Source organism: Aotus nancymaae, unplaced genomic scaffold (genome assembly GCF_030222135.1).
Source record: "Aotus nancymaae isolate 86718 unplaced genomic scaffold, 86718_ANA_hifiasm-v0.15.2.pri h1tg000028l, whole genome shotgun sequence".
In the NCBI taxonomy this organism is placed as follows: domain Eukaryota; kingdom Metazoa; phylum Chordata; class Mammalia; order Primates; family Aotidae; genus Aotus; species Aotus nancymaae.
The window spans coordinates 10,520,162-10,543,144 of NW_026988441.1; the positions used below are offsets into that span (position 1 = coordinate 10,520,162).

Sequence of the window (22,983 nt, forward strand, 5' to 3'; positions counted from 1 at the left end):
CTCAGCCTCCTGAGTAGCTGGGATTACAGGCACGCGCCACCATGCCCAGCTAATTTTTTGTATTAGTAGAGACGGGGTTTCACCATGTTGACCAGAACGGTCTCGATCTCTTGACCTCGTGATCCACCCGTCTCGGCCTCCCAAAGTGCTGGGATTACAGGCTTGAGCCACCGCGCCCGGCCTTTTTTAATTTTTTAATAGAGATGGAGTCTCACTATGTTGTCCAGGTTGGTTTGGAACTCTTCAGCTCAAGTGATCCTCCCACTTCAGTCTCCCATGTAGCCAGGATTACAGAGGTGTGCACTACTATGCCCAGCTTACTTTTAATTTTTAAGTCAGTAGACCTGAAAAATATGCAAATTAAAGAGAAAGCAGAGAAGGAGAGAAAGGAAGGGTAAGGGGATGGAAAATGGAAGGAAGATGGTATTTCAAATTTAAATGGTAAATTTAAACACAGGAGGCCTCTCTAATGATATAACATTTAAGCAATGACTTGAGTGCAATAAGTAAGGTACTGGGGAGACTCTCCACCAAAGGAAGGAGGAGAGCTAGTTAGAGGCCATGGAACAGAAGGGAACTCAGTATGTTTAACAAATACTCCAAGGGCAGCCAACATGGCTGGGATGATCTAAGCAAAGGGAAAGGAATGGCAGATCAAAGAGAAACTTGGTGAGATCAGACCAGTTAGGGTCTTGCAGTTCAGTACAAGGCCTCTGAGTGAAATGGGAAAGTTGTGAAGGCTTCTGAGCAGAGGAATGACATAATCTAATGTGTTCTTTAAAGAACCATTCTGGGCCAGGTACAGCAGCTCACATCTGTAATCTCAGTGCTTTGGGAGGCTAAGGTGGGAAGACTGCTTGAGCCTAGCAGTTTCAGACCAGCCTGGGCAACATAGTAAGACTTCATCTCTACAAAAAACAAAAAATTAGCCAGTTGTCATGATATACACCTGTAGTCCTAGCTACATGGAAGGCTGAGGCAGGAGGATAACTTGAAATCAGAAGGATAAGGCTGCAGTAAGCTACAATCACACCGCTGCACTCCAGCTTGGGAGAAAGGGTGAAACCCTATCTTGAAAAATAAAAAGATATTTTAAAAAAGAACCACTCTGGCTACCATTTAGAAAGTAAGACTATAGGAGGCTGGGCGCGGTGGCTCACGCCTGTAATCCCAGCACTTTGGGAGGCCGAGGCGGGTGGATCACGAGGTCAAGAGATTGAGACCATCCTGGTCAACATGGTGAAACCCCGTCTCTACTAAAAATACAAAAAATTAGCTGGGCATGGTGGTGCGTGCCTGTAATCCCAGCTACTCAGGAGGCTGAGGCAGGAGAATTGCCTGAACCCAGGAGGCGGAGGTTGCGGTGAGCCGAGATTGCGCCATTGCACTCCAGCCTGGGTAACAAGAGCGAAACTCCGTCTCAAAAAAAAAAAAAAAAAAAAAAAGAAAGTAGACTATAGGAGCACAAAGGAGGTGGTAGGGAGACCAGCATGGAAGCTGCTGTTATAATCCAGGTGAAAGATGACAGCACTCGGACCAGGGAGGTCATGGACGTGGTAATACACAGACTAATCAGTACCTGAAAGAACAGCCGCAGGGTTCTCGCCAGAATACCTACTTCTTTGGGTTTCTGCTTCCATTATCCAAAGCTTTTCTTCTGCTTCTAGTTGGGATACCATATCTGGTTGGAAGGGAAGATGCCCTATGAAAATGTAGATTTATATGTATTTAAGATGAACATACAACTAAAATACATTTTTGTCAGAACCTATAAGCCTCACAACCTCTAGAGTGATATGTTATTACTTATTTTATTTATTTAGTTTTTGAGACAGAGTCTCGCTCTGTTGCCCAGGCTAAAGTGCAATGGCACAATCTCGGCGCACTGCGACCTCTGCCTCACCTCCAGGGTTCAAGTGATCCTCCTCCCTCCCTAGTAATTGGGATTACAGGTACCTGCCACCACGCCCAGCTAATTTCTGCATTTTTAGTAGAGATGGGGTTTCACCATGTTGGCCAGCCTGGTCTCGAACTCCTGACCTCAAGTGATCCACCCACCTGGGCCTCCCAAAGTGCTGCAATTACAAGCATAAGCCGCCATGTCCGGCCTCTAGAGTGATTTATTTTAAGATGTTTTTAGATCATGAACTATAGTAAGAAATTTAGGTCGTGGCCTAGTTCATATATATATATAGGAGATTTAGCAGAATTCCTGGCTACTACCCACAAGATTGCCAATAGCACCCCTCCATCAGGTGTGACAACCATTTCCAGACAATGCCAAATATCTTCTAGAGGCAAAATCACCAGTGGTCGAGAACCAGCAATTTAAAAGGACAGAATTTTGTCTGAGCAGAAAGACTAGAAAAACCTATGCTGTTGTCCCAGGGATTAGAAAACCTTTTGTCTTCAGGAACAAGGAACCATTTTAAAAGGTCCAAATCCTTGAACACCTCTTCAAGCACAAAGATTCTCAAGGGAGTTCAGGTTCAGGGTCAGAGAGCGCCTGTCCTCACCTACTGCAACCAGGTTCTTGAAGTTCTCCACCATGACATCTCGGTACAGCTTCCTCTGTGTAAGATCCAGCAGTCGCAGTTCCTCACTGGAGAAGACCACAGCCACATCCTTGAATGTCACAGCCTCCTACAACATCAAATACATGTAACCTCAATCTTATAACCAACCTCCACTGGAAGGGTGACATCAAGAAGGAAAAAGAACACCACAAAAAAATTGTTAGAGATTCCAAGAGATCTCAGTCAATTTTCAGTTCTGACAGTTTCTCTCACTATCTCCCACCCCCGCCCCTACAAAGCCTGGACTTTATCACTATTTTTTTGTTTTTTTCTTTTTTGAGATGGAGTCTTACTCTGTCACCCATGCTGGAGTGCAGTGGCACAATCTCTGCTCACTGCAGCCTCCATCTCCTGGGTTCAGAGATTCTCCTGCCTTAGCCTCCCAAGTAGCTAGGATTACAGGCACCACCACCAAACCCAGTTGACTTTTGTATTTTTTTAGTAGAGACGGGGTGTCACCATGTTGGCCAGGTTGGTCTCAAACACCTGACCTCCGGTGATCCACTGGCCACAGAGTCCCGAAGTGCTGGGAACAGGCCTGAGCCACCACACCTGGCCCAATCATTGTTTTTAATGTTTGCAAAGTTCACAGGCCTTCAGCAACCCTCAAGACAGGTATGTAGTTCTTCCTGTGCTTTCAAGGCGCATGTCCTTTTATCCACCTACTATAGGATGCACAGCTGCTTAAAGAGCACTGGCTCTGGAGTTTGGCCAGGTTCAAATTTCAAGGTTTTGCCTTTTACTAATTATAGGACCTTGGGCAAATTCCTTAATCTATCACTATCTCAATTTCTTCTTTATCATGGTATCTAAATCATAAGTTGTATAAGCCTGACACAGAAGAACTGCTTCAGCCCAGGACTTTGAGGCTACAGTGAGCCATGATTGTGCCACTGCATTTCAGCCTGGGCAACAGAGACCCTGTCTCGATTTTTAAAAATAAATAAATTTTCAGGCTAGGTACAGTGGCTCACACCTGTAATGCCAGGACTTTCGGAGGCCTCACTTGAGGCTAGGAGTTTGAAACCAACCTGGCCAACATGCTGAAACCCCATCTCCACTAAAAATACAAAAACATTAGCCAGGCTTGGTGATGTGTGTCTGTAATCCCAGCTACTCAGGAGGCTGAGGCAGGAGAATCACTTAAACCCGGGAAGTGGAGGTTGCAATGAGCTGAGATGGCACCACCACACTCCAGACAGGGTGAGACACTGTCTTAAATAAATTTTTAAAGTTAAAATAAATAAATCATAAAGTGTTTGAAAGGATTAGATGAGTGAAGATATGTAAAGCACTTAGAAATGCCTGGCACACCATATGTGCTCAATAAATTGGAACAACTAATACCTTTATGATGTGTTTCATCCCATTTTGTGATGACATACAATAGCATTCCTTGGAACTGATGATTTATCTTTAACCAATCCAAATAATGTACAATTAATTACAGATTTTTACTTGTAACCAATACTGTAAAGATCATTTTACAGAGATCATGGCCAAGAAGTAGCAACTGCAAAGTCACAGAATATTTACTTTTAAAATTTTGAGCCAGGCACAGTGGCTCATGCCTGTAATCCCAGCACTTTGGGAGGCCGAGGCAGGCGGATCACCTAAGATCAGGAGTTCAAAACCAGCCTGGCCAACATGGCGAAACCCCGTCTCTACTAAAAATACAAAAATTAGCCAGGCACGGTGACGGGCACCTGTAATCCCAGCTACTCGGGAGGCTGAGACAGGAGAATCGCTTGAACCCAGGAGGTGGAGGCTACAGTGAGCTGAGATCATGCCATCGCACTACAGCCTGGGAAACAGAGTGAGACACCATCTCAAAAAAAATTTTGAGGCCGGGCGCGGTGGCTCAAGCCTGTAATCCCAGCACTTTGGGAGGCCGAGGCGGGTGGATCACGAGGTCAAGAGATCGAGACCATCCTGGTCAACACTGTGAAACCCCGTCTCTACTAATACAAAAAAATTAGCTGGGCATGGTGGCGCGTGCCTGTAATCCCAGCTACTCAGGAGGCTGAGGCAGGAGAATTGCCTGAACCCAGGAGGCGGAGGTTGCAGTGAGCCGAGATCGCGCCATTGCACTCCAGCCTGGGTAACGAGCGAAACTCCATCTCAAAAAAAAAAAAAAAAAATTTTGAAAGTGTAATTGCAGATTTTTCTCTCCAAAGGTTTTCCCAGTTCACTTTTTATGCAACAGTACAAGCATTCCTGAATCTCTAGACCCTGGCTAAACAGGACTCAGTTCCTTTTTCTAAAAAAGTCATTGACAATATAAGTAAAACCAAATACATAGATAGAAAGCTCTTTTATTAACATTTTCACACATTAAAATTATTAGTGAAGATCATTTTTTTCTATAAATGTATTTCTTTTCTTAATGAGACTCCTATTCATTTCTTTTGCTCATATTCCAGTTGAGATTTTCTCTATATTACTAATCTTAACAGGAATTTAACCTATTAGACCTTTACCTAATGTTTAAGTATATCCCACCAGTTTGCTACTGTCTTTTACCATCATGTCTGATAGCTTTTGCTGTAGGGAAATTTAAAACACTTATATAAAAACTGTGCTTGAGCATCTACCTTCATGGAATGACTAAGAGACAAAACTAGAGAGGAGATAGGCACTGAGATGGAAACTGAAAGAGAGGCATTGTTAGGGTCTATCCTCCAAAAGGTAACATTAGGGCCAGGTGCAGTGGTTCATGCCTGTAATCCCAGCACTTTGAGAGACTGAGGTGGGTGAATCACCTGAGGTCAGGAGTTCAAGACCAGCCTGGCCAATGTGGTGGAACCCCATCTCTAATAAAAATACAAAATTGGCCAGGCATGGTGGTGCATGCCTGTAATCACAGCTACTCAGGAAGCTGAGGCAGGACAATCGCTTGAACCTGGGAGGCAGAGGTTGCAGTAAACTGAGATTGTGCCATTGCCCTCTGGCTCTGGCCTGGGAGACAAGAATGAAACTCTGTCTCAAAGAAAAAAAAAGTAACATCAGGTACTTGTATGATATACACTCATGTCTCTGAATGGAAAACTCTTTTGTTCTGTCTACCTTTACACGAATACAGAATGTCAGATATTCCTAATAGTTGGAAGCTTCAGTGTCCAATGAGTCAGCTACCTGGGAAATTTAGGGCAGTTATAAAATGTTCCCATAACCTGTTTCCTCATATTTAAAACGCAGACAAATCATCTCCATCCTCACATCTGAAAAACTGCAATGACAGATGGAAAGGGCTGGCAAGACATCTAAGTACTACTAGACCTTAAACTATATACATGTTACTTTGATGAAATAAATTCATCCAAGAAATAAAATAGATGAGTGATAAAAACATAAACAGGAAAAAATATATAGCTCTTCTACTGTGAAAACATTTAATAATATTACACCATAGGCCGGGCGCAGTGGCTCACGCCTGTAATCCCAGCACTCTGGGAGGCCAAGGCGGGTGGATCACGAGGTCAAGAGATCGAGACCATCCTGGTCAACATGGTGAAACCCCATCTCTACTAATACAAAAAATTAGCTGGGCATGGTGGCGCGTGCCTGTAATCGCAGCTACTCAGGAGGCTGAGGCAGGAGAATTGCCTGAACCCAGGAGACAGAGGTTGCGGTGAGCCGAGATCGCGCCATTGCACTCCAGCCTGGGTAACAAGAGCAAAACTCCGTCTCAAAAAAAAAAATAATAATAACAATAATAATAATAATATTACACCATGTCATTCTTTAGATGTTCTGTTTACAAAACACCTGAGGGAACCAACATGAAACTGAGACATGAACCTCTTCAATGCAGAGCTCCTAAAACTTTAGGGACAAATAATATTGAATTCCTTCAAAATTGCTTTTAAAGAAATTGTTTTTATATGTAGGGAAAAAAGTCACTGCATTTAAAGTAGTAAAATTCTTAGAATTTCTGAAAGGCTCAATAACGAATACTTTTGTTGTTGTTTTTTAAGGGCACTGTAATTCAATGGCATATGATGTAATCACAATGCAGGTGATGCAATTAAGTGGAGAATGCACAAGTGAAAATTTCATCTACTCAAGTATTGCAAAATGTGTATGAAAAAGAGTATGGGAAAGTGAAAAAAGCTAGTTTATGAGCAGGAAAGTAGCATAGATTATTTTTGATTAAAGCTTCTCTTATTTTTTCAAAGACTGTTTTTTAAAATACTAAAGGTGATAAACTAAAACAAACAAAACACACACATCTTAGCATACAGCATGCCCTGAAGATCTGTTTTTCACTAACCTTTCCAAGAAAGAGAAAAAATAAATCTCTAATCTGTGAGAAATAAATCACATCTTAAAAGACAGTAAGGAATACTTTACTTACCTCAAACTTGGTCATTTTCTCCTGCTCCTTCTGGGGAAAGTCATAGTCCTGAGATAGCATAACTGGGGAAGACCAAAGAAGCCATGAGACACAAGCCTGCTGTTAGCGCATGTGGACGTATAAGGAAATTACAGAAATAGCCCTACATTCAGACAGGTATAGTCACACACAGCTTGGTAAGCAGAACATGGACTGTATTCTAGCTACTAAAAGGCCTGACAACTCAGTGCCTTTGGGCAGTGAACAATCTGCACAAATGCAGCATCCCTGCTACAAGAATTTCTGATGGCAGAGATGGTAAGAAACAAGAGGGAGTGTAATAACATATGAGGCCTCTAAAGTCAAATATCTGGGTTTAATTCCTAGAAATATTTACCATCTGTGTAACCTTGGGGGTATTAAAAACCCTCTCTATGCCTCGCTTCTGTCATGTGTAAAATAAGGACATGGTAAGAATCATAAATTGTACCTCCCTCATAGGGTTTTTCCAAGGATTAAATAAGTAGATGGAGAGTTCTAAGAACCAGGAGTCCCTTTCTCTTATAGTTACTAAAAAGCATAAGAGGCCGGACACGGTGGCTCAGGCTTATAATCCCAGCAGTTTGGGAGGCCAAGGAGGGCAGATCACATGAGGTCAGAAGTTTGAGACCAGCCTGGCCAACACGATGAAACCTCAATTTTACTAAAAATAATAAAAATTAGCCAGTCGTGGTGGTGCGTGTCTGTAATCCCAGCTACTTGGGAGACTGAGGCATGAGAATTGCTTGAACCTGGGAGGTGGAGGTTGCAGTGAACCGAGATTGTGCCAATACACTCCAACCTGGATGACAGAGTGAGACTCTGTTTCAAAAAAAAAAAAAGCAGATATTTTGCATCGTACACTTCCCTTGCAAATACTGCTCTCCTATGAAAGTAACCTTTAATTTCTGAAAAGCCGAATTCTGTCTTAAAGTTTCTTCTTAGTAATTTGTTGCCCAGCTAGTAATATTTTACTGACAATGGTATCAGTTTTCTAAAACATATCATTTCAGGTCAATTTACTTTATAAAGCCTAGAAAGAATCATTGGTAAATCCCTTTTATGTGCACAAAGATAAAGAAAAACATATAGCAAGGAGAAAGATAAAGACACAAATGAAAAATCAAGAAACATGAAAGATAAATTGAGAGGCTTCTATATTTGTCTAACAGGAATGTAAGAAGAGAACGCAGGATGGAGAGAATGACTGAGAGGTCTTAATTTCAAGATACAATTGCTGAGAACTTCACACAATTAATAAAAGATACAAGTTCACATACAGAAATTCTTAACAGTATAAATAAACGTACTCCAAAATAAATCACAGTAAAACTCAGGAATGCAAAAGACTAAGCAAACATAAAAAACTAAAAACAACAATAACCTTAAAGCTCCTAGAAAGAAAACATATTTGACCTAAAAGAAATAACAATTATATTGAGAGAAATAGAGTAACAGAATGGAAAGTTAAAACAAATGACTATTACCTCCAAAATAAAGAAACTGTCAACCATGAGGTGTATGTTCAACTAAATGATTATTTACATGAGAAAGAAACAGTATTTTAGCTGAACAAAAATGAAGAAGATTTATAACCATGTGAACCCTAAAAGATGGACTGCAAGAAGCAATGGTAAGAAAACATTTGTAACTATATTGGTAATATAATAATCTTTGTTTAAGAAAAGCCAAAGAACTATAATGACAAATTTTGAGGGTGGTTAAAATAAAAAGTAGACCTATAACAACCTAGTCTACATTTAAAAAAGAAAGATACTTTTTTTTTTTTGAGACAGAGTTTCATTCTTGTTGACTAGGCTGGAGTGCAATGGTGTAATCTCAACTCAATGCAACCTCCACCTCCCACGTTCAAGCGATTCTCCTGCCTCAGCCTCCCGAGTAGTCTGGATTACAGCTGTGCGTGACCATGCCCAGCTAATTTTTGTATTTTTAGTAGATACAGGGTTTCACCATTCTGGCCAGGCTGGTCTCAAAGTCTTGACCTCAGGTGATCCACTCGTCTCAGCCTCCCAAAGTGCTGGGATTACAGGTGTGAGCCATTACACCTCGCCTCATCTTCTTTTAAATCTTTTTTAGTCTCATTATTCTTCAGAATAAGAACACATACTGATTAGATTTAGTATTTGCCAAGAGAATATTTTGTAAAGTTAAAAAAATGAGAAAAATTTTTTGCAAGCTACCCATCTGACAAACAGCTAATATCCAGAATCTACAAATAACTTAAATTTACAAGAAAAAAACAACTCCATCAAAAAGTGGGCAAAGGATATAAACAGACACTTTTCAAAAGACATTTATGCAGCCAACAAACATGAAAAAATGCTCATCATCACTGTTCATTAGAGAAATGCAAGTCAAAACCACATGAGATACCACATCATGCCAGCTAGAACGGCAATCATTAAAAAAAATCTGGAGACAACAGATGCTGGAGAGGATGTGGAGAAAGAGGAATGCTTTTACACTGTTAGTGGTAGTGTAAATTAGTTCAACCATTGTAGAAGACAGTATGGCAATTCCTTAAGGATGTAGAAATAGAAATACCATTTGACCCAGCAATCCCATTCCTGGATCAAATGGTATATACCCAAAGGATTATAAATCATTCTATTATAAAGACACATGCACACGTATGTTCACTGCGGCACCGTTTATAATAACAAAGACTTGGAACCAATCCAAATGCCCATCAATGATAGACTGGATAAAGAAAATATGGCAAATATACAGCATGGAATACTATGCAACCATAAAAAAGGGTAAGTTTGGGCCGGGCGCGGTGGCTCACGCCTGTAATCCCAGCACTTTGGGAGGCCAAGGTGGGTGGATCACGAGGTCAAGAGATCGAGACCATCCTGGTCAACATGGTGAAACCCTGTCTCTACTAAAAATACAAAAAATTAGCTGGGCATGGTGGCGCGTGCCTGTAATCCCAGCTACTCAGGAGGCTGAGGCAGGAGAATTGCCTGAACCCAGGAGGCGGAGGTTGCGGTGAGCCGAGATCGCGCCATTGCACTCCAGCCTGGGTAACAAGAGCGAAACTCCGTCTCAAAAAAAAAAAAGGGTAAGTTTATGTCCTTTGCAGGGACATGGATGAATCTGGAAACCATCATTCTCAGCAAACTGACACAAGAACAGAAAACCAAACACCTCATGTTCTCACTCATAAGTGGGTGTTGAACAATGAGAACACATGGACACAGGGAGGGGAACATCACACACTGGGGCTTGTTGGGTGGTGGGGGGACTAGAGGAGGGATAGCCGGAGTAGGGGTATTGGAGAGTGATAACAGGAGCAATACCTAATGTAGGTAATGGGGGGATGGAGGCAGCAAACCACCATGGCATGTGAATACCTATGTAACAATCCTGCATGATCTGCACATGTACCTCAGAACTTATAGTAATTTAAAAAAAAGACACAAAACCATATAAATTCCAGACCAGTTGAGCACAAATAAAAGGAAATAAACTGAACAAAACTTAAAGACAAGAAAGAACAATATATATACACAGATAGAACAAGCAAATTATCCCAGACTGCACTAAAAATGTATGTATGTGTGTATATATATGTGTGCGTATATATTTTAAAAGACAGTACGAAAACATAATGACAAAAAGGTTTGAAAGAAAAGGAACAAAAAAAGATATACTGTACTGAGCAAATGACAAAATAAAGCTTCAGTTTCAGAGGTCATGGTAGAATATTTTTAAAAACTGACCTGATGTCTGGTATATGCTTTAAGACAACAGTCAGCAGCTTTTTTGGCACCAGCAACCAGTTTCGTGGAAGACAATTTTTCCATGGATGGGGGCAAGGGAGATGGTTTGGGAATGAAACAGTTCCACCTCAGATTACAAGCCATTAGTTACATTTTCATAAGGAGCACACAACCTAGATCCCTTGCAGGTGCAGTCCCTCCTATGAGAATCTAATGCCCTTGCTGATCTGACAGGAGGAGAGCTCAGGCAGTACCACTCCAATCACCTCCTTCTGTGCTGCCAGGTTACTAAAAAGCCACAGACTCGTACCATATCTGCTGTCCAGGGGTTGGAGACCCCTGCTTTAAAGACACTCTAGTTTAAAAAACAAAAGGCTATGCGAGGTGGCTCACGCCTGTAATCCAAGGACTTTGGGAGGCCAAGGCGGGTAGATCATAAGGTCAGGAGTTCGAGACCAGCCTGGCCAACATGGTGGAACCCTGTCTCTACTAAAATACAAAAAACTAGCTGAGCATGGTGGTGCATGCCTGTAATTCCAGCTACTCAGGAGGCTGAGAGAGGAGAATTGCTTGAACCCAGGAGGCGGAGGCTGCAGTGAGCCAAGATCGCACCACTGCACTCCAGCCTGGGCAACAGAGCAAGACTCTGTCTCAAAAAGTAATAATAATAAAATAAAGGGAGAGAGATCCAAGATGGCTGATCACTAGCAGCTCGGGCACATAGCTCCCAGTGAAAGCGCAGAGAACAAGAGGACGCCACACTTTCAGACGAATATTTGTTGTTCACGGACCAGGAGATTCCCAGCAGAGGAGCCCCACAGGTCGCCAGGGCGACTCTTGTGGCCGGTGCGGCGGTTTGCTGGCGCCTTAGTGCGCCAGTTTGTGGTGCAGAGTCCGGAGATTCCCGGGCAGAAAAGCACCCTCAATCTTAACACCGCTGTTTTGGCCGGCACAGTGGATGGCTCAGATTTCGGCGCTGGGAATCAACAAGTTGGACGTCTGCTCAGAGACCTAGTTAGAAAGTCGGTATTACAAAGACAGATGGATAAATATATAATGAAGGGAAGAAACCAGCGTAAAAAGGCAGAGAATACTCAAAATCAGAATGCCTCTCCCTCTACAGGGGATCGCAATTCCTCATCAGTAACGGAACAAGGCTTAATAGATTACACGTGTGTTCCAATAACAGAAGCAGGTTTCAAAACGTGGGTGATAAGAAACTTCTGTGAATTAAAAGAACTTGTTCTAACCCAATGCAAAGAAACTAAGAACCTTGAAAAAAAGTTTGACGAAATGTTAACGAGAATGGACAATTTAGAGAATATAAGTGAATTGATGGAGCTGAAAAACACAACACGAGAACTTCACGAAGCATGCACAAGTTTAAACAGTTGAATTGATCAAGTAGAAGAAAGGATATCAGAAGTCGAGAACCAGCTCAGTGAAATGAAACGAGAAGACAAGATTGGAGAAAAAAGGATGAAAAGGAATGAGCAAAGTCTCCAGGAAATATGGGACTATGTGAAAAGACCTAATTTACGTTTGATAGGTGTACCTGAATGTGATGAAGAGAATGAATCCAAGTTGGAAAATACTCTTCAGGATATCATTCAGGAAAACTTTCCCAACCTGGCAAGGCAGGGTAATATTCAACTCCAGGTAATACAGAGAACACCACAAAGATATTCTTCAAGAAGACCAACCCCAAGGCACATAATTGCCAGATTTATTAGGGTTGAAATGAAGGAGAAAATACTAAGGGCAGCCAGAGAGAAAGGTCAGGTTACCCATAAAGGGAAACCTATCAGACTTACAGCAGATCTCTCAGCAGAAACCCTACAAGCCAGAAAAGAGTGGGGACCAATATTTAATATCCTTAAAGAAAGGAACTTTCAACCCAGAATTTCATATCCAGCCAAACTAAGCTTTATAATTGAAGGAAAAATTAAATCGTTTGCAAACAAACAAGTACTTAGAGACTTCACCACCACGAGGCCTGCTTTACAAGAGCTTCTGAAAGAAGCACTATACATATAAAGGAACAACCAATATCAGCCTTTCCAAAAATATATCAAAAAGAAAAGAGCATTCACACAATGAAAAATTTACACTAACTAATGGGCAAACAGCCAGCTAGCATCAAATGCCAGTATTAAACTTATATATATTCTAATTGGATAAAAAGCCAAAACCCATCGGTATGCTGCATCCAGACCCATCTCACATGCAACGATACACAAAGACTCAAAACAAAGAGAAGGAGGAAGATTTATCAACCAACCAGAGAGTAAAAATAAACAAATAAACAAAAAGCAGGAGATGCAATTTTCGCCTCTGATAAAGTAGACTTTAAAGCAACAAAGAGCAAAAGAGGCAAAGAAGGACATTATATAATGGCAAAAGGATCAATGTAACAAGAAGAGCTAACGATTTTATAGATCAACGAGACAGAAAATTAACAAGGACATTCAGGACTTGAACTCAGACCCGGAATAAGTAAACTTAATAAATATTTATAGAACTCTCCACTTCAAATACACAAAACATACATTACCACCTCACACCTATTCCAAAAGTGACTACATAATTGGAAGTAAATCACTCCTCAGTAATCGCATAGCATTTCATAGGTTTTAAATGAAATAATTGATTGGCTGCTTGTTATTTTCTTCCCTTATTCCTTCCTGTCTACATCAAGTATAATTATTGGTATAAAAGAGGTTTTCAATACCCATTACTAAACTGCATTCTAGCCTGGGCAAGAAAGCAATACTCCCATTCTCTCTCTCTCTTTCTCTTCCTTTTTCTTCCTTTTTCATTTTTTTCTTTCTTTCTTTCAAAAAAAAAATAATAAAATAAAATAAAATAAAAAATAAAAATAAAAAAAGGTGGGAGTGGGAGGAAGAGATCATCTGGAGCAAATGTTGAATCTAAGTGTTGGTTACATGGGATTCACTGCACCACCCTTTTGATAGTTGAACATACTTGAAATTTTTCATAATATATTAAGAAAAAAACTACACAGAATACCAAACCTATTTTGAGAAACATCCATAGCAAATACTAAAGAGAAACACATTAAAGTATTAGCACTTTTATTATAAATAATATTTTTCTTTTTTATCTGAATATAACATCAATGTCCAATAGAAATATACTGAGTCACATACGTAATTTTAAATTTTCCAGCAGTGACATATAAAAAAGGCAAAAAACAAAAATAGGTGAAATTGATTTTAATATAATTTAAGCCAGTGTATCCAAAATATTATCATTTTGAAATAGAATGCAAAAAATTATTGAGCCATCTTACATTTTTTGTACAAAGTCTTTGAAACTCAGTGTGTATTTAACACTTATAGCACATCTCAATTTAGACTAGCCACATTTCAAGTGCTCCTAGGGCACACGTGGCTTATAGCTACTGGTTTGGATAGTGCGCCTCTGTAATAAGCATTCATTACTTCTATAACCAGAATATGACATATTTTGACAGGGAATGAAATTAAGTGAGATGTTGTAGGATTTTTCTAAAAAAAATTCAAAATCCATCAGTGCAGTTTTTGAGATCTTCCACAATAAAATCCACACCTACATTCCCAAGGCTGATTTCCAATGACTCACCTGTAGCTAAATGGATTACTATTTAAGATAACTGAAGGTAACTATATCATTGAGATTAAGATCACAGACTCTGAACCAAGAACAGAAAACAACAAAACTAAACAAACAAAACAAACCAACAAAAAAGATCACACACTCTGAAAAGAACTGCTTAGGTTCAATCCCAATCCACTTCTTACAATCAGCTGAATAACTCTGGGAAAGTATTTCATAAAATAAGCTCTGCTTAATTTACTCATAATAACATGATCTACTTCATCAATATCTATAGTCCACAGATGAATGTCTTAAAATCAAAGTGGTAAGATGTTATTTATAATACTCATTTCCAAGTATCTTTCCTACCCACTTTCACATTTATTCAACAAATATTTCATCATTTTTCAGTAGTAACTTACTGAGTGAAGTAGAATTGATTAGTTCAAAGGACAGACAATGGAACAACAAAGTGTTTTCAAGAGCAAGTACCTGGGCTGTGCTGGAAGAAGCAAAGAAGTCCCTCCCTCCTCCTCTTTGCGAATTCGGAGGTGGTGAAATAAAAAAAAAAGGATGCCGTGAGTTAGCACGATGGAATCTCTATCCCTTATAAACGACAGTAAACATTCCCATGCACTGGAACCTGATGACTCAATCCTTCCTTTAAAAAAAAAAAAAAAAAAAAAAAAATCAGTAAAAGTTCCGGAAGACCTCGGTCTCCTGAAGGATGCAACAGAAGGGCCATGGCATAAAGCCCTGACCTTTCTTCTCTCTTCACTGGAGCTTCCGGTAAAAAGGGAATCAGTTTATCAACAGCAGAAGCCAACCAGGTATCAGGTGCCACTACCGTTCTAAGGTTTGACCCGTATTATCTCGTTTAAGTCTAATTACAACCCTACCCAGTAACTACCTTTATTGCTCTTTTACAGACGATGAAACACAAGCGCGGATAAGTAACCCGCTGTTTACTATACCTACAGAAGTAGCGGCGCAGCTCGCCAAGTGCGGGATGAGAGCAAACTTCCGCCCTTGGCCTCTCGGCCTCCGCCCGCGGCCGCGACATCTCCATCCTAAGACTGATGGCTGGGGAGCGCCACGCGCAGGCTGGAAAGCTTCAGAAGGGCCCTGGGGGTGTAACGTTGACTCACCTCCCGGACCCAAAAGATGGTGGCTGCCTCGCTTTCCGGAGCGGAAGTGGCTCTGCCTGTCCGGAGCTCCTTAACTACACTTCCCAGAAGCCTCGCGCTCCCGCGGCCCAACTGTTTCCGGACAGAGTTCTGGAATACGTTTCCCAGAACTCCCAGGAGGAAGAACCTTCCAGGTGGCGCCCTCTGCACGCTTAAAAAAAAAAAAAAAAAAAAAAATAGCGAGCGAGGGAGAGAGGGTTACCGAGAGTATGACAAAAGAATCTCCAAATTCTTGGAGCTCCCAGACTACAACATCCAGAATCCCCTTCATGGCTTCTTGCCGTTTTGCCTGGCTGAAGCAGTTCTCCGATGTGAGTGGAATTTAGGTTTTTCTCATGAACAACAACAACAAACCAGCAAATTTGTGAAGAATTGGAGCCCTAAAGGAAAAAAACGATTATAACACCTACCACTTCCAAAAAAAAAAAAAAAAAATGGCAGGGAAAAGCCTTTTTTTTACATTTTACAAGATCAACTAATAGGAAAAATACACTTTAGATACAAAAAGAACAAAAGAGCAACCAAAAAATGCAATGAAGGCAGAATATATTGTGGACTTCCACTTTTGTTAATAGCACAATTATGTAATTCAGAACAACTTGCTTGCTGAGGATAGCTAGACATAGAAAACACAGGCTTTGACATATTGTATGATCAACTCCTCAAAGCAACTAGGGCCACTGTAATCATTCCTCAAGGAGTTTCTGAATTTGAAAGAGGAACAAGTTTACTACTTCAGTGTTTAAACCATGATTTTTATTTGCTTAAATGTGTGATGTATGATGGAATTGATGTTTCAGAGAATTGAGGGTTGAAAGAAGACAGCAATATCTAAAAATATCCACATATCCACTACAGTACATGTTTGCAGTTCTCAGTTACTAAATATGTATTCTTTATTCTGTTATATACAACTACCTCATACAAAGCACCAAGTATGTGCCAGGAACTAGTCCAAACTCTTCAGACTCTGGGACCATCACTACATTTTCACAACTTTTGTTGTTAAAAGTTGTAAGATGGAGTTTGGCTCTTCTGCCCAGGCTGGAGTGAAGTGGCACCATGTCGGCTCACTGCAACCTTTGTCCCCCACCCCGGGTTCAAGTGATTCTCCTGCCTCAGCCTCCTGAGTAGTTGGGATTATAAGCACCCCCCTACCACACCTAGCTAACTTTTTGTATTTTCAGTAGAGACAGGGTTTCACCATGTTGGCCAGGCTAGTCTTGAATTCCTGATCTCAGGTGATCCACTCATCCTCACCTCCCAAAGAGCTAGGATTACAGGCGTGAGCCACCGTGCCCAGCTCATTTTCACAACTTTTTTAAGACAAATAATGTAATGTCCTCTAGTTTACTGTTTGGGATCCAGAGCCAGAGAGAGGTTAAGTCTATCTCCTAAGATGGAAGTTTGATTATTTTCACCTGCATGTCTAGCCAATGCCTTTAAGAGAAGGTTCAAATGCTTTAACAAGTCACACAAACAGGAATCTTCCACATGCTGTTTCTCTCTTCAAATCCACTTTCCACTCTACATGTCCAGTCATAATGGATTCCTTGTACTCCTACACAAAGCCTCTAATTCTTCATATCTGCTGTCCCTTCTGTCATAACCTGCTACTCTTTTCACTCCTAGGTGATAAGTCTTCATCCATAGCGTAAATATTCTCTGCTCTAGTAAGACTTACTATGGGTTCTTGCCTTGTAGACTAATAAAAGTAGTGTGTAGTAGCCAAGATTACAGACTTAGTATAAAGCTGCCTAGATTAAAATACTAGTGCTTCCATGTATTCTGTCCCTTTTTTCTTCATTTGTTAAATGGAGACTATAATAGGGTTGATATGAGGTACAAATGAATACACGTAAAGCACTGGAAATTCTGCCTGATTCATGACCACCCTATAAAAAGTTATCAAGGGCCGGGCACGGTGGCTCACGCCTGTAATCCCAGCACTTTGGGAGGCCAAGGCGGGTGGATCACGAGGTCAAGAGATCGAGACCATCCTGGTCAACATGGTGAAACCCCATCTCTACTAAAAATAAAAAAAATTAGCTGGGCAGGTGGCGCGTGCCTGTAATCCCAGCTACTCAGGAGGCTGAGGCAGGAGAATTGCCTGAACCCAGGAGGTGGAGGTTGCAGTGAGCCGAGATCGCGCCATTGCACTCCAGCCTGGGTAACAAGAGCGAAACTCCGTCTCAAAAAAAAAAAAAAAAAGGCTATCAAATGTTAACCTCAGATGATAAACACAGGACACAATTTATGGATGGAAGGTTTTTTTTTCCCTTTTTGAGACGGAGTCTTACTCTGTCACCAGGCTGGAGTGTAGTGGCACAATCTTGGCTCACTGCAACCTCTGCCTCCTGAGTTCAAGTGATTCTTCTGCCTCAGCCTCCTGAATAGCTGGGACCACAGGTGCGTGCCACCACACCCGGCTAATTTTTTTGTATTTTTAGTAGAGATGGGGTTTCACCGTGTAGGCCAGGATGGTCTCGATCTCTTGACCTCGTGATCCTCCCGCCTCGGCCTCCCAAAGTGCTGGGATTACAGGCCTGAGCCACTACGCCCAGCTGGATGGAAGGTTTCTACAAAAATTTGCTTTGGACATTAAAGTATTATCAATAACCACACATCAACTTTTGATTACTGTGAAAAAAAACTAGAAGAATATGCAAATGCATCCCACCAAAGCAAGATAAATAATCACTAATATTCACATTATTTCCTTTTATTTTTTCCTAAATCCACTTTGGGAATTCTGAATACAATCTAACTGAGCTGCAGGTTTCTGTTTCAGGATACTGGGCAGTTCCACAAACCACAAGCACTGAACCCCTCCTTGTCAGTCTTGTGCTGGATACTAAGCACATGGTAAAGAATGGGACATAGTCCCTGCAACAATATAAGATGCAGCCTAAGGGAGAAACAGATCAGATCTAAAAGACCCTAAGTAAAAAATTCCAAATAAAGAAGCCACATTCATAATTATTCCTTTCCAAATCTCGGTGTTTCCCTCTCCCTTTCATTTCTCACATAACTACCTTCTTCCTAGTTGCCAAGAAAGAAAACTCTGGTAACTTGCTTTCCTTTGCTCTTCATTCATAATTATTTTATGTTAACTACTTTTAATTTCTACTGTCTGCCTGCTAGGATTTGGTTTTGATTTTAGTCAGATTCCTCCTCTTCCCACCAAAAACATACGTGGGAGAAGAATAATAGATGCAATAAGATAGGCAAATGTTTACAAGAGTTAAAGACAAACATACACATAGAGAAAATAGTGTAACGACCCTCTACACTATCTCATTACACTATTTTCTCTACGTGTATGTTTGGGAATTTCTTTTTTTTTCTTTTTTCTTTTTTTTTTTGAGACGGAGTTTCGCTCTTGTTACCCAGGCTGGAGTGCAATGGCGCAATCTGGGCTTACTGCAACCTCCGCCTCCTGGGTTCAGGCAATTCTCCTACCTCAGCCTCCTGAGTAGCTGGGATTACAGGCATGCGCCACCATGCCCGGCTAATTTTTTCTATTTTTAGTAGAGACGGGGTTTCACCATGTTGACCAGGATGGTCTCAATCTCTTGACCTCGTGATCCACCCGCCTCGGCCTCCCAAAGTGCTGGGATTACAGGCGTGAGCCACCGTGCCCGGCTGTTTGGAAATTTCTATGAGAAAAATTAGAGGAATACCATGTGTGGCATGGCACCAATGCATAAATGCATTAAAAATGTTAGCAGTGGTTATCTCTAAGTCCTGAGATTATGGGTTATTTTAAGGAACAAGGTCTCATTGTCATCCAGGCTGTAGTACAGTGCCATGGTTATAGCTCACTGCCAACTTCAAACTCCTAAGCTCAACCAATCCTCCCACCTCAGCCTCCCAAGCAGCTGGGACTACTGGTATGCACCACCACATGCAGCTAATTGTTTAAATATTCAGCAGTGAATATTGGTAACTTTCATTTCCTTTTATAAATTTCTGTATTTTCTAATCCCTCTATAATGGTCATGCATTACTTCTAATAAAGAGAATGTAGAATCTAAAGCCCCAAATCACCTTCCAAACCTAATAGAAAAAGATTTCCACAAACCATATACACGATTATTTCCTATGGTTGTAAGAAAAATTTACAGCATGGAGATTATGAACACAGACTTGAGGCTCCAACTCCTTGGGTTCTAATGGCAGTTCTGCCTCTTACTAATTTTAAATCTTAGGGTTTGTCTTCCCTCTTCTTTTTCTGAGAGCATTTCCATAAAAAACAGTGCTTCTCAATCCTTTCTCTAACCTTTTGATATGCATATAAACCTCATTAGATGCTATGTAGGCCTCTAGCCAGGCTTACAAGCTAGAAGTATGTTTGAAATTTCTGAGATTTGTCCCTTTTGAATGTAAACATCTGAGAAAATAATCGTACTGTCCCTCTATCACTGTAAGAGTTTAACCAAGGTGCCTTTCTTTGAGCTGTAAATCGGCTAGCAGATGAGGTAAGAGAAGTTTTATTATTACTTTGGATAAAGTTAGTTAACTTAGACTGGATTCTTGAGTAAATTTAGAATAAATTTATGAAAGAATATGCAGTAAATGATGAGACGAAGTCTTCTTATTAAAAGATTATTAATCTTGAGAACTGATGTACATGGTGGTCAAAAGCAGAACTGAAGAGAAGGGGAGGAAGGAGACCACTTCCCCTCAGCCTTCTACGTTGCATTTCAAAAGGAGAAGTAAAAGTTGCAGAAGGCACAAGGCCAGTGGAGGAGACAAAACCGGTGCCACTGCCTGAACCTGGAGGTTAAAGATCAAACCCTCACCCTAGTTCCTATCCTATCTATAGACCACAGGCATGGTATGGAGGAATCTTCCCCATAAGGCATTGTTCTTGCTTAATCATGATTAGACCCCCACCTAAGTCACATACCCCTTGCTTACCTCATCGATCACGACCCTCTCACATGTAGCCTCTAAGATTGTGAGCCTTTCAAAGAGGCCAGGATTTTCTAGCCAGGGAGCTCAGTTCTTGAGATGCGAGTCCGCCGAGACTCCCAGCTGAATAAAAAGCCACTTCCTTCACAAACCTGGTGTTCAAGAGGTTTTGTCTGTGGTATGTCCTGCTATAGAAAAACTAATAAAAATAAAAATGCAGGAAAGAAAAGCAGAAATTATTCTTTTATAAGCAAACTTCCCTGACTCCTTCCCCCTCTTGTGGGACTGTATCCTGGTTTGTAAGAAGTTTATAAATTCTTGTATTCTTGTTCTATATAGCTGATAACTAAGTTTCTGTAACACAACGAAGGTCATAAGAAATTCCCAATCAGGCAGGACTCCAGCCTTCTGTGCACTGTAGCGAAGGCAATAGATAAGGCCTGTGCTAAAATCCTTGAGCTCTACAGATAGCAAACATCTGGGTCGAATAGCAACAGTCATATGTAAACCTAAGTTAGGTGCCTATCATTATGTAATGAATTGCCTTTGTTCTACACCTGCAAACTTGTTTTAGTGCCACTGTGTACTTCATGTATAAGAAGTCAAGCCGAGGCCGGGCGCGGTGGCTCAAGCCTGTAATCCCAGCACTTTGGGAGGCCGAGGCGGGTGGATCACGAGGTCAAGAGATCGAGACCATCCTGGTCAACATGGTGAAACCCCGTCTCTACTAATACAAAAACTTAGCTGGGCACGGTGGCGCGTGCCTGTAATCCCAGCTACTCAGGAGGCTGAGGCAGGAGAATTGCCTGAACCCAGGAGGCGGAGGTTGCGGTGAGCCGAGATCGCGCCATTGCACTCCAGCCTGGGTATCAAGAGCGAAACTCCGTCTCAAAAAAAAAAAAAAAAAAGAAGTCAAGCCGGCCAGGCGCGGTGGCTCACGCCTGTAATCCCAACACTTTGGGAGGCTGAGGCGGGTGGATCACGAGGTCAGTAGTTCAAGACCAACCTGGCCAAGATGGTGAAACCCTGTCTCTACTAATACAAAAAAACTTAGCTGGGCTTGGTGGTGGGAGCCTGTAAACTTAGCTACTCGGTAGGCTGAGGCAGAGGTTGCAGTGAGCCGAGATTGCACCACTGCACTCCAGCCTTGGGGACAGAGTGAGAATACGTCTCCAAAAAAAAAAAAAGTCAAGCCCTGCCTTTGTTAAGGGCTCAGCCATTTTGTTCCCGGTCAGGGAACCAGCTGGGCCGGTGTATACCTGAAATAAACTCCTTCCGTAACCTCAACGGTCTCTCCAGTCTCTGAAATCCCACAAGAGAATGGTATAAAAAGTTTAAAATTGCTTGACTGTATACATGGGGTGGAATTTCTTAATATTTTTCTTCGGATTATCTACAATACTATACAGTGGTTGTCCTTATTCAGCAATAAGACAGCTTTCTTTTCTACATTGTATAGAGAGGACTATTACCTTCGTTTCTTTCTGTTAAAATAGAACATACTGGTACCCACCGCATATGGCTATTCTGGTCATTTAATGAATAATTCGTATAAAAGTATGAGACTCCTACTGACTACTTCAGAAATGAAGAGAATGGGACAGAGAAAGATTAATTCTCAAAACGTTATAACACTAGTGAGTGGCAGAGCTGGCAAGTAGGTGGGAGAGACTGGCTGCGGAACGCCAGGAGATCCTCTAACCAGGCGACAAGCGACCAAGGACACTCCCAACCCCGGGACGCACGAACCGCTTCAAACCGGAGGCTCAGCCGAGAGGAAAGAACACAAACTGCTCCCAACGCCATCCTCTCAACTGTCAACAGCTTCTCGGGCCCTCCTCCAGACGAGGGCCAGGGTCCCGCTTGCTCCCCGACGAGGCTGAGAAAACCTGGAGGGTCCCTGTGGATCCACACACTTATCTCCTTGAGCTCTCCAGCGAAAGAACCTTCCAGCGAAGGAACCTTCCAGCAACTAAAAAGAAATCACGACCACTTCCCACAATTCCCTAGCTCGGCGTTCCAAAAGCGGAAGTGCCCCAGGCTATGCGGATCCCTGACTACACTTCCCAGAATGCCGGAGAAGGGGGGCGGGGGAACGATCGTAGTTCCGCCCCTTGGAGCGGGTATACTTCCGAGTAACCTGAGCTTCCGGGTATTCTAGAAAACTAGAGGGGATCTTAGACAAGTTTTGCAATTTTAGAGTGTTAGTGCTTGTCTTAGTGGTACCTACCGATTCCATTATTCAAGGGCCTCGAGGAAGAAGTTGGGGTTCGGGAGGAGAAGGGTACCTAGTAAAACCCGAAGAGCTGCACTACAGGAGTAAAGATAAAAGGCAAATAGATCATCTTCAGCAGGAGACTGAAGCCAAACTTGAAATCACCACATTCTTACCTGAAAATAGTAAACCTTCTTTCTTAGTGTTTGCAGGTACCTGACAAAAACAAATAAAAATATTCTACTCGAGAAAGAGACTGTCATCCTAGGCCTCATATTCTTTCTCTAATTTTAAAATAATATTGGACAATGTACAATAGTCCTTGAAGAAAATAACACTTTAAGATATACAAAGAAAGCCTGGGGCA

General features: G+C 41.6%; 1 protein-coding gene across 10 annotated transcripts in view; it reads right to left on the reverse strand.

Annotated features, from left to right (window-relative positions):
• The window catches only part of ZNF227 (zinc finger protein 227), a 46,979-nt gene extending 24,576 nt beyond the window's left edge, over positions 1 to 22,403 (reverse strand). The window contains exons 1-7 of one of the 10 annotated variants that reach the window (XM_012446576.2): positions 22,151 to 22,403; positions 20,408 to 20,600; positions 15,446 to 15,635; positions 14,790 to 14,958; positions 6,934 to 6,995; positions 2,517 to 2,643; positions 1,580 to 1,702 (exon numbers count right to left, since the gene is read on the reverse strand). In XM_012446576.2, the coding sequence (XP_012301999.1) occupies positions 1,580 to 1,702; positions 2,517 to 2,643; positions 6,934 to 6,993 (310 nt within the window). In that variant the 5' untranslated portion in view covers positions 6,994 to 6,995; positions 14,790 to 14,958; positions 15,446 to 15,635; positions 20,408 to 20,600; positions 22,151 to 22,403. Of the gene's footprint in view, positions 1 to 215; positions 316 to 1,579; positions 1,703 to 2,516; positions 2,644 to 6,933; positions 6,996 to 14,789; positions 14,959 to 15,271; positions 15,636 to 20,407; positions 21,220 to 22,150 lie in introns of those variants that run through there. The other 9 variants (XM_012446577.2, XM_012446578.3, XM_012446580.3 and 6 more) reach the window with 9 other exon arrangements.
• Between the last annotated feature and the right edge of the window lie 580 nt (positions 22,404 to 22,983).